At 36.9% G+C, this 12,883-nt stretch overlaps 1 protein-coding gene across 3 annotated transcripts in view; it reads right to left on the reverse strand.

Moving 5' to 3' along the window:
- Window positions 1–12,883, reverse strand: part of vps54 (VPS54 subunit of GARP complex) — a 163,731-nt gene that overhangs the window by 34,123 nt on the left and 116,725 nt on the right. For all 3 annotated transcript variants that reach the window (XR_007933614.1, XR_007933615.1, XM_028820123.2), the window contains exons 14-16: window positions 9,865–10,046; window positions 4,843–4,955; window positions 855–918 (exon numbers count right to left, since the gene is read on the reverse strand). Coding sequence is in view for 1 of the 3 variants with exons in the window: in XM_028820123.2 (XP_028675956.1) it covers window positions 855–918; window positions 4,843–4,955; window positions 9,865–10,046 (359 nt within the window). In the remaining 2 variants the exon portion in view is untranslated. The remainder of the gene's footprint in view (window positions 1–854; window positions 919–4,842; window positions 4,956–9,864; window positions 10,047–12,883) is intronic.

The following is a 12,883-nucleotide window of genomic DNA, read 5'->3' on the forward strand; positions in this document are numbered from 1 at the left end:
TTTCATTGACTGTTTCAATTTCACTGCCTGAAGACAGATTCATTTCGTCATCACTGCTGACAAGAGGCGTTTCTTGCGAGATGCCATTATGAGGCTAGGAGAAGATGCGTCTACACCATTGCCCAGGTAATGCTCAGGCCTGATGCTTACGTAAGATACTCCTATACCGTTTCCTGATAAATGCTTAGCACTAATGGTATTGCCACTTCTACAGCCTGAGTAATCGTCTGGTCTTACGCGAGATGCATCTATACTAAGTGTCACTCGGGACTAATGCACTGTTTTACAGTCCAAGTGATGCTCGGGTCTACTGCTAACGAGGTTAATATGGAGTTGTGATGCAGTTTCTTCCAACACCAACCGAAAAGCACCTTTGAACACACTACCCTCTGACTGTAGATGCTTTTCTTGTTCCATTCTGTTTGTAGTTCAAAACATTATTTCTTTTCTGCTGTTCTTTTATGTACATTGTTTAAAACATTCAAATCATTGCATGGGCCACGTAAATGTGATGTGCAGCTTATAAACGCCATTTTTGTTTGTAATGAGTTAAATTAAAACACAATTCAGTGATAGAACTTTATTGAATGGCTATGGGTATGGCGAAAAAAATACACAATAAAATTTATATAGAGAAAATTACTTATTTACATTGTACATTTGATAAATCCAATTAACCAACAGCACCACAACTGTCTTAGAAAAAGTCCTGGGTGAAGCACGGCTAAAAACATATAAATGTTAAGAAAATAACACAGCCTAGCCTGTACCATAGCAACCCAATTAGATGACTCTAAAACATTTTTAAAGTCAAGATTATTACTTATTTACAAAATTATTTATCATTCACTTACCCCACTACAGCATATTTCTGCCCATCTACAATTAAGTAATCTGCTGGTTTTCTTTCTTCAGACCCTAAAAAAAGGCAGTTACACATTCAACTCAACATCTTAGTAACAAGTATGGATGACCTAGAACAAAATTAATTCATCGTGCCACATCCTTAATGCTCACAACTGTGTTTGTATTTAACCCTTAAACATTCCCAATGCAATATGCCAGCACACCAGAGCCAATTAGTCAGTGCCGTACATTCGTTGAGCAACCAGCTCATGACCATTGCCACCCCCTAGCGAATCAGCATCACTGTCCCTGGGATTCAGCCACTGCACTAGGCTAGCCTGCAAGCATCAGCGTTGGCCTCTGTGTGCTTGCGTGCAGCCAGTTCATGTGCAGCTGGATCGGTGATTTACTGAATTTCATCAATGGTGTCAGTTGCAGCTTGTACATATTGTTCCAATAGTTTTTTTTAATAGTTTTTACAGTTCATTGGCAGTGTGTAAAATGAGCAGTGTTGCAGTAATTGTGATGCTCTTTGCATGAAAAAAATGTGTTCCATTAAAATTTAACTTATTCTTGGTGAATTGCGACGTTTCCTTAAAAAGTGCAGCAAAAAAGTATTTGGAGTCGAGGGGCGCATTAATCCCCCACGTATGTGGCAGTTTAAGGGTTAAAAATATCCAACATGTACTGAAGGACCATCAGGACGGGTTGTGTAGCTGTCTGAGTAAAGGCTGCAGCCTATATGCCTATGGTGGAAGTGGGAAAAAGTTCCATGTAATGAAGAGATGATGAGCAGATTCAAATTTGTTTTAACCATATGCAGCAGCAAAGACAAATATGTGTGATTTTACAAATGAAATAATAAACATTTTTATTTAATTAAAATCAAATTTGGCAATTAATACTTATGTTACTTAACTGTTTCTAACAGCATCTACAATTATTACAGACCAGTAACGGCGTACTGCACGATAATGTGCAGTGAATACACTTGACTTGAGCATTCCTAGTTTTCATCATCTTTCTCCGTTTCTGTTCAGCGTTCGTTTGCTCAGAGGTTGATCCACTTGCTGCTTCCTGAGCAGCTCTTCTTTTCTCCACCCTAGCGGCCCGCTGCTTCTCTTTTTTTGTTGGCATCTTTTCGCATTAAAACTGATTAAGTTAGCTTTTGTGTTGCTATTACTTAGTACGTTTTCTTTAATTTTTCACTTAAGCTGGCACTTAAGTCTTCAATCTGCCTCAAGAATGATTAGTGAAGGTGGTGGGGAATGACAACGGCGCCCATACGCATGCGCCGCACGGCCGCCCTGCTGCGCGGTGCCGAGAGTTGATTCAACAATAAAATAAAATAAAAAGAGTAATACAAATCATCACCCTGAAAGCGGACAGTAGACGTCACGTAGTATATGTGTACCAAATTTCAAGTTAATAGGTGAAACGGTTTGCGAGCTACAGGTGATTTAAAATCCTGGACAGACAAACAAACAGCCACAGTAGCTGTATTATATAAGACGACAGGAGAAGACTGACTATTTGGCATTTAAATATACAACCCTTATCAGTATGGTCTGTCTTTAGTTTCCATCCACAGCCTCAAGACATTTCGGTTAGGCTAGCAGTTTATTTTAGATTGGCCCATTATATGTGATACATTGTGCCTTACCTAACAATGAACTGGCACTATGTACAGGTTTGATTTCTATTTTGTATGCGATTCTTTTGGCATATCCTGTGCAACCATAACTCTGTACTGAAATAAGTGGGTCTAAAAAACTTAAGCAATAAATGAATAAAAAGGGAATATGTCCATCAGTATGTCATTCCTCCTACATACTGCTGCAGTGAATATCAGTTAAACACATTTATGTTTATGATCTCTTTTTAACAAATATTGCTTCTGGTTCATCAACACGGTTTGTAAAGATATGAATTTCTTAAAATTTGGAAATGGAAACATATTTTCTTACAATGTTACTGATTGTTATTATTGAAATTTCTTTTTATATTAAATTAATAACCATTTTAAGTTTAGAATTATGTGATTTTTTTGTAATGTACTGACCTTGTTTGTTGAAAATACTATTGCCATCAAGTGAGCATACTATGGATTTTAATGAACGTTTTACTAAAATTTTATGAGAAATGTTTTCATAAAATAAAAATGATTTTAACTGAATAATGATATAAAGTAAGTTAAAAGTTTCAACTGAACTGCATCACTACCTTTGTGAGATTTCACAAATAGCTAAAAGATAATGCTTCCATTAGCCGACCCCTTACTCAATGCATACATACATGAATTATGAGGTCTTCCAGTACTGTATATTGCATCATTACAACTGTGATCAGCAGGAAATTGAGATAAAGGAAGATGAGTGCCAGTTTAAGGAAAAATGAACACAAGGAGAGCAGATATACCGTGCCTGGGTTTGTGCGGCAATTGCTGCAATCAGTTCTAATATAGTGATGGCATTGATTTTAACTGCATGTCTCAGATTACACAAGGAGCCTTGTGTATGTGAAGAAAGGAAACACAACATGAAAATTCAACTGTGCTATAACATTATTTTTCTGAAAACAACCACCCAATCACAGATTAACTTTTGTTTCAATAAAAACAGTAAAGATTGATTACTACACTATTGATTTTAATATAGCAACAAATTTGCAAAACAAAAAAATTACAATAGTGTCTCCTTTGTATACAAAAAACTATGTTTTGTAATACACAATAGGAGGCAAAAGACTAGTTTTTCCTAAATGAAAATACTATACTTTTCCCATTGAAGGACTATTGTTATCCTAAGGGCTTGAGTTATTCAGCTTCAGTGAATCAATGGATATCTAACAATCTTTTTATTTACAAATTGGCCAAGTAAATCGCATGCAATGATTTCAAATTAAACAGTCATAAATGAAGGGGAAAAACTATAATATCTGGTCAAAAGCTTTAACAAATTGTAAGACATTTTATGGTAACTTGTGTACAAATCTATTCATATATGCCAGAACAGGAATGATACTATTTTACAAGAATTATAATAAAAAAATTGTGCTAAGTTTTAAGCTGGAATCTGTTAACCCTTTGCTTATGTTTATTAAGGCATGAATATAACTTTTTGGAGAAAACAGCAAGTGACACATTTGTACTAAATATAAATTAAAGGTTTTGCAATTTAATAATGTCAATAACCTGTAAAACATTAGAGCGGCAGTCTCCTATCTCAGTCCTGGAGGAACCATGAGACTCCAGGTTTTTTGTTCTAACCAGTTTCAAAATTATTGAGTCATTTTATCTCTGATTGATCTTACGGTTTCATTTTCTGGTGTTTTTTTTTCTTCTCTCCTTTTATTCTGCATTTAGAAAAGACCAGATGCGTTCAAAAGAAATAAAAATATATTCATTTTCCTATTAATTCACCTTTACCTTTGGGGATTGCTCCCTTTAATTTTATCTTAATAACAATTAATGAGTTAAGTAGACACAAGGGCACAGGCTGCAGTTAAATCCGTGTTAGACCAGCTAGCACAAAAATTAGGAAATATCTCAAAAATGAGAATTTAAATCAAAAAGTTAATGAAAATATTGAAATCCAAAATAAAATGTTAAATTATCATCATGTAACACACACAGATTCTTGTGAATTCAAATGAAATGTACTGTAACAAACCCAGTTTTAAAATTTTGGTGTCAAGCTTTTCATCATTCTGTATCAATTGCTATGGTGTCTAATTTTTTGCTGGTAACTGTCATTATAACAATAACATTCTGGTTGTGAAATTGGTTGGAACAAAAACCTGCACCCAGAAATGGTCCCCAATTACAAAAATTGGAAACCACTGCCTTAGAGGGCAATATTTCATTTTGAATATAATTCAAAGCAGACTCTGTAAAAATAATATACAAGTGATAGAATTTATTTTTAACAACCACGTGTTTCCATTGCTGATCAGGGTTCTCCTCTCTGTATTCATATCCAAGATATTTATGCTTACCAGAGGTCTTTTTCTCAGGTAAACTTATTTTCCCATCTTCTATTGAATTTACAAGATCCTGAAATTCAGCTGGAACCTCTGCCTGCTTCCACCGTTCATTATCTAACAGAAGACTAAAAAGGAAAAAAAGGACTCAGTTACGATGCTTCCCCAAAAATAAGACTGGCTCTTATATTAATTTTTGCTCCAAAAGATGCACTAGGGCATATTTTCAGGGGATGTCTTGTATTTATTCATGTACAACAACATTCATTTATCCAAATACAGTCATGTCATCTTCTGGAATGCGTCATAGCTCTCCACATTAAAACCCTGCATTCCAACCTGAATTTCTTGCTACTCCAGCCGCTTTTAGGATCCTCCAGGATCGATGTGCGTACTTCGATGTTTGATGAATGGTTTGATGTGGTGAAGCAAAATGCCGACATACAAATGTATTCATGTTGCTTTTATATTCAAGCGTTGCATACTCCCCAAAGTAATGACACAATACATTTTAAAAGTATCTCATACCATCTTTTGTGCAGTCTTTTTCTTTTTTTGTATCTTATAATACCATCAGAATGTATGGTGGCATATTTGAGCCACAAAAAAAAAAAAAAAAAAAAAAAAAAAAAATAAGGACATAATGAAAATGTCTATTTTGTGATTAAAATTGAAAATTCAACTTTAAACTCGAAATGTCCACTTTGACCTCCTAGTTTACTTTATCATTAAAGTAGACCTTCGTAAACGTCATCTTAAAACTGACCCAGTTGTTAATCACTGGGGCTTCCTCCTGACCTGACAGCAGCAGCAAGCAGCAATAGATCACCTCATAGAACAATTTAAATTTATGATATTCCAGCTCTCTGCACATTTAGAATCCTTAGATTTATACTTGATATCACTTTCATGATGAAATCCATTAAAATATGTATGTTACATTTTACAGATAAGTCGTTAACTTCATTTAAATAATGAATACTGTTAATGATTACACATATGGGGGCGGCATAGTGGCAGCACTGCTGTCTAGCAGGGAGTCACGTCCCTTGTGATCCCTGCCTGGAGTTTGCATGTTTTTCTGGGGGGTTTCCACAGTGTCTGCGGTGGGTTGGCACCCTGCCCGGGATTGGTTCCTGCCTTGTGCCCTGTGTTGGCTGGGATTGGCTCCAGCAGACCCCCGTGACCCTGTGTTCGGATTCAGCGGGTTGGAAAATGGATGGAGGTATGGTTTCCACAGTGTGCTCAGTTTTCCATCCAAAGACATGAAGGTTTGGGGATTTGGTGAAGCTACAATGACGTTAGTGTATGTGTGTGCTTGTGTTCACCTTGTGATGAGCTGATGCCCCGTCCAGGGATATTGTTTCTGTCTTGAGCCGATGCTTCTGAAATGGGCGCATCCCTGAATTGATGGATGTAATCATTAAACATCCTTTTCAGAGAGATTGTGGCAAGGTGTCCTTGGAATTTAACAGATGTTTTGGGCAGACGCGTTGCATCACGTGAAGTATAAACCTGGCCTTATGCGCCTTCTTTTCAGATGACGATTTTGACCAGGGCTTAATTTTGCGGTAGGGCTTATATTACAGAGCAGCCTGAAAATCGTGCTAGGGCTTATTTTTGGAATAGGTCTTATTTTCAGGGAAACACGGGTATAATAAAAATACAGCGTATAGACGTTCTGAATTGCCTTGTTTGTAAAAATTAAAAGTGTAGTTGAAGATTTAAGCGCAAGACCAGTGTGTTTCATAATCTAAAGTGAAGTCTTCACTTGTGACCATTCTCTACTGTATTCTTCAAAAGACTTTCCTCCAGCAGAATCTCAGGTTAGAAATACTATTTACCATATGTAATGTTATCTGTACAGTATATCATTTGGAGAACAGCATCTGTTATGTTTTGTAGTGGTATTTATTTGATGGTATTTGCCTTTTCTTATATGAACAGGGTAAGTGAAAGAGAAAAATGTCACTGTGATTTACGTGAAATAAAACTGAACCTAAACATAATGCTTGTGAAAGCAAATTCATTACATAATAAATATTCTAACTGATAAATAATGGTCATGCACATCACGTGACAACACATCTGAGAAAGTAAATCTTTTTTGTGCAAATGAACTTTCAGTACATGTGTTCAGCATGTTAAATTTCTTCATGACAGTATCAGAGGTCCTTTAACAAATGCATAATCTATGCACAGTGGGGAAACCACAGGATACTTCCTTTCTTCTAAAGTCTGGTTCTGGTTACATATATTTTGTCAACAACAGTTTCATCTGAAAAAGAAAACGCATAACAACTGAAATGAAGTAAGCAGCAATTTTATTTAGATCCTTTACTTGTCCTGTAACTTAACCAGGTCCTATACACTAAATGGCCACTTTATTGGAAATACCTGCATACAATGTTGTTTTCCCCATTTACCCTCAAAGCAGCCTGAAATTGTTAAGGCATAAATTCAAGAAAGTGACCTTGAATGTGCCCCAGAGTTGCTAATAACTGGTGGCAGAGGCTGGTGTATAGAGGATAAGTTATGAGGAAAGATTAGAAAAGATGAGCCTTTTCAGTTTAAGCAGGATATTAAGAGGTGACATGATGGAAGTGTTCAAAATTATGAAGGTAATTAGAACAGTGGAATGAGACTTATTTAAAATGAGTTCAGGAAGAACACAGCGACACAGTTGGAAACTTGTTAAGGATAAATTTTGTACAAACAGGAACTTTGTCTTCACACAGAGAACCATAGCCATGTGGAATAAGTTACCAAGGTGTGTGGTAGATAGTAAGTAAAACTTTACAGACCTTCAAACCTAGACTTGATGTTATTTTGGAAGAATTAGGTGAAAAAGGACTAACAAAACTTTCTTGGCACGAATGGCCTGTTCTCATCTAAGTATAGTAATCCCTCGCTATATCGCGCTTCGCCTTTCGCAGCTTCACTCTATCGCGGATTTTATATGTAAGCATATTTAAATATATATCGCAGATTTTTTGCTGGTTCGCGGATTTCTGCGGACAATGGGTCTTTTAATTTCTAGTACATGCTTCCTCAGTTGGTCTGCCCAGTTGATTTCAAACAAGGGACGCTATTGGCAGATGGCTGAGAAGCTACCCAACTTACTTTTCTCTCTCTCTCTCGCTCTGACATTCTCTGCTCCTGACAGAGGGGGTGTGAGCAGGAGGGCTGTTCGCACACCTAGACGATACGGACGCTCGTCTAAAAATGCTGAAAGATTACCTTCACGTTGCTCCCTTCTGTGCAGCTGCTTCGTGAAGCGACATGCTGCATGGTGCTTCGCATACTTAAAAGCTCGAAGGGCACGTACTGATTTTTGATTGTTTGTTTTTATCTGTCTCTCTCTCTGACATTCTCTGCTCCTGACAGAGGGGGTGTGAGCTGCTGCCTTCATTGCAACTGCTTTATACAGCGGTGCTTCGCATACTTAAAAGCCAAACAGCCCTATTGATTTGTTTGCTTTTCTCTCTCTCTCTGACATTCTCTGCTCCTGACGCACACTCCTTTAAAGAGGAAGATATGTTTGCATTCTTTTAATTGTGAGACGGAACTGTCATCTCTGTCTTGTCATGGAGCACAGTTTAAACTTTTGAAAAAGAGACAAATGTTTGTTTGCAGTGTTTGAATAAAGTTCCTGTCTCTCTACAACTTCCTGTGTTTCTGTGCAAATCTGTGACCCAAGCATGACAATATAAAAATAACCATATAAAGATATGGTTTCTACTTCGCGGATTTTCACCTTTCGTGGGGGGTTCTGGAACGCAACCCCCGCGATCGAGGAGGGATTACTGTAGTTCTAATGTGTCATAAAAGGATACCTCAAATCATTACATCACCACTAATATCATCTTGCACAGTTGACAGGCTGAATGCTTGGAATCAGGGCACTTGCAAAATATGCTGGTCCTTCCATTGGTTCGACATTGCATGCACAATTTAGGAGACTAGGTAAAATGTTTCCAATACCTCATTGTTCAGTGTACAAGTCTCTTCATCCTCTGCCACCGCACCTTCTTATTGTTTGGGGTTATCCTGTTTACTATGTTTCCAAACTGCACACATATACAACCACGACTGGACCCCATTACCTATTTTAAATAGCATTGTTTTCATATATGATACTGTCATGATTGAGTGTTAATAGTTCCTTTCACAGATCCTCCCCGAGAAATTTCCAGGAACAGACTGGAACTCGCCTGTGAACAATGACGGACATTTTTTTCCCTTTTTTCTTTCTAGAAGTACTGAAGTTCTAAACAAGCTAAAACCATTCTATTAATTTTACTTGTTGACTTAACCACTATTTTCCACAGCACAACTGAATCTCCAAGACACAAGGACAGAACACTATCTTAGTTACTGGGCTAAACAGTTCACCTCAGGGTTTGACTAGAGAGTAGTTCCCTTATTTCAAAACTCAAACCAAAATAAGTCAAAAAAGACGTGCATGTGAAATGAAGAAGGAAACAAATCTATGCTGTAAGAAGTTAAGTTCTATGCATTATACATCTTTGGAAGAACAATTCCTTAGATGAAAAGCTCAACTACAAGCACCTCCAGGCTAAAACTCAAACTATGTGAATATCATTACCATGTAATGAGAGCCACTGATCTATTCCAAGAAATGTTTTGGTTTGGAAAGAAATTATCATGTTCGATAGTTGTCAATTGAGTCAACTCTGAAGACTAGGGCAAGGAAAAATTTGTTTTAAAAGAGGCGTGGGCCTTAAGCGATCACCACCCCAAACCTACCAGTAGTAACATGACATGTAAAACCCTGGATAAAACTGGATATAATTTTTCCTTAAATTATGCAGATCTCATTAGAAAATAAGAGAACCATCAGATATCAAAAAGAAGCTAATATAGCATTCTCAAGCCCACTGAACAAAATTTTGTTTTAAAAATATGAATTACAAAGTTCACAGCAATTAAAAAAGTCATGATTAAAACATATAGATACTACAATACCAGGCATTACAAATGTACCAGTTTCTCAATAAATATGACAAATAGTACCTTAACTTTGTCTTTCTCTCATCATGGAAGCGGTGAACTATCTTGTTGGCTTGACTCTGCAAAGCCACCCTTAAAGACATACTCTTTCTTCCACAAATGAATTCTGTTTCCTGAGCAAAGGCCTCCACAGCCCGGGAAAGGGCAACAAATTCCGATGAATTTAGCTTTTCAAGGAAGCCATCCTAGAACAAACATATAGTATCGCTGTTACTGTGATTAAAATTCTAACAAATGTAAACAGTTGTTATACACGTGGTGTACATTAATGCAAAATAAACACATGAAAAAATGCCACCAACAATTGAAAATTATTGAATTTAAAAATGAAGCAGTATCAAGGCTGTTCAACATCTCATACTTAATCTTATATATATTATTAAATGGTTTTAACAAAGGGAGAAAAGTTTGTTAACATCATCCAGCTGGTGAAGACGGATTGTATTTACATGGTGTATCAATATAAAGGATTCATTGGCTAACTGATACCTAGTCATGAGTGTTAGTAGAGTCAGTAAAAAAGACATTTTTTTTCTTTTTACTTTATATCACCGCATTCAGAGAGTGTTATTAGGGATCTAAGGGGGGGTTGGTAATGACAATGGTTCAATCTCAAACTTGCTCTGAACATTATACTGAAATTCTGATTAAGTAGTCACTTCCTAGGGCTGGGAAAAATTCATGGCAGAGATTGAGAGAAAGTCAGATTTGGGAGTTTGGTACAGATGTCTACGGTTCACATTCTAATAAATGTACAGTAGTATCCGACATTCAAATTATGTGGTCAGTTGTTACTTGTGTGGAGTTTGTACTTTCTTCCGGTGTCCACACAGGTTTTTCTCTGGTTATTCTGGTTTTCCACAAACACCACAAAACATATGCAGAATAAGTTACAGTAAATAGGAGACCTGTGTGAGTGTCAAAATCTAAAAATAAATAATGAAACATTTAATAGGACCACTAGCTGGATAAACACTAATAGAAAATACACTCTCTGCAACCAAACAACTGCCAAAAGTAGCAAACTAATTTGCATAAAACAGTACACTGAAAAAGGTGATATAATTACTTGTACTTCAAAACCTACTAGTCCAGAAGAGGGTTACATGTGACAGTGTCAACAACTGAAGCAAATTGATTTCTCTGCTTAAAGTGTCACCTAATGATGTTAATGTACTATTCTTTGAATATATCGTTGTCAACTACTTTCAAAAATGTGGAAAACGCACTCTATTGCTTCAGCCAGCAGTCTCAAGAACAGATCATTCTACATAGAGTGCCCTCCTTAATGTTTGGGACAAAAACACATTTTTCCTTGATTTACCACTCTGGTCCACAATTTAAAATTACAAATCAAACACACATTTCAGTCACACCATGCAGAAATTACTTTTTAAGTACAGTACCCACAATTTCAGGGCACCCTAAAGTTTGGGACAATAGGCTATATGTACATTTTCTTCCAGATTCTGCATCAGCCAGCTGCTGCACTTCCGGCGCCGATATCAAAACGTAGTACCTATGGCATTTTTCACCCAATCACTTCAAGATGTACCCAGATGTAACCCAGGTTAATGACAGAAGTCGCATTGTAAAAAAAAAAAAAAAAAAAAATTGTGCCAAACGTTAGGAGCTAAAAAGGAGAAGGGTTTCAAACTATGTTTCAAGCTAAATCTACAATTACAAAGGTAAGATTCGGATGTATTAAAAACAAATATGTGATTACATTAGGCTTCTTTAAAAACACAGAATTTCAATAATTACTCATTTAACTTTATTAAGGGACAGGTGAATAATTATGTAAGTTTAATACTGCAATGTCACTGGACATGTTATATCACCCACCACAAGAATGAGCAGCATTACATCATCAATAGCAGGAGTGCCTATAAAACAGCAACTCTGCACAGTTGCATTGCTTTTTCCAACTAGTGCGATAAAAGGCAAGCAATTCCTTTTAGGATAGCAAGCCACCTCAAAGAGCCATCTAAACAGCAAAGAATCTATCCATTGTGGTACTCTGTGCTAATGCTACAATACATAACAACATGAGTCTGCTGGACTTTTTACCTTGTAAAAAGCAAATGTCTCTGTAAGATTCAGGAAAATGGTGAATGCCAAACCGCTGCTTCATTGTAAGGGTCTCAATTTGTTTCCTCAGCTGGAGGAGTGTAGTTGTGGTCCTCAAGGATTTTATCATCCTCCTCCTCGCCTGGTGTGTCATCCTTTGTCAGTCACTTTTTTAAAGTGGAACAGAGAAATTGTTCCACTCAAACAACATAGGAACTGCTCCTTACTTTAACAGTCGCTGCCCTGTCTCAGACCTGGCTCTCGAAAATTGTCTTTTTTAAAATGCTGGCTACAAACTCGGGTATGGGGACTAACCGTAAAGCTCTCTCTTCAGAGAACGATGATCCATTTAGATCGGGTTTCTGCATCTGAGGGAAATGCATAAAAACTAAGCACCTTGTTGTACTTACACAAAGGTACAAAACAATGTTCAGTCTAGAGCTGTCTGTATGCTGAAACTTCTTTTTTTCTGACATTCTGGCCACTAATCAAAAATCACAACTGCAATATGGACAACGGAAGTGACTGAGCTAGCTGAGATTTCACCAGAAGTACGTCAGCACTACCGTGTTCAGATAGCCTATTGGTGTCACAGGTGTTTGTGACTATTCAGGTGTATTTCATTGCTTCATTAGTGCAGCAATAACATACCTAAGGCTTGCTTCTACCTACAGACTACCTTTGGAGTCTGCAGCTTCCATTGTTCAACATTAGGAGAAGAGCTGTGCCAATGAAAGTCAAAGAAAACATTATGAGGTTGAAAAACAAGAATAAAACCATTAGAGACATTGGTAAAATCTTAGGGTTACCTAAATCAACTTTCTGTAACATCATTAAGAAGAAAGAACACACTTGTGAGCTTAGTAAACGTAAATAGACTGGTGATAAAAGAACAATCCTCACTATGGTAAAGGAAAAGTCCCAAATGCCTGTCTGACAAATCAGAAACAGT

Source organism: Erpetoichthys calabaricus, chromosome 15, assembly GCF_900747795.2.
Source record: "Erpetoichthys calabaricus chromosome 15, fErpCal1.3, whole genome shotgun sequence".
Taxonomy (NCBI): Eukaryota; Metazoa; Chordata; class Cladistia; order Polypteriformes; family Polypteridae; genus Erpetoichthys; species Erpetoichthys calabaricus.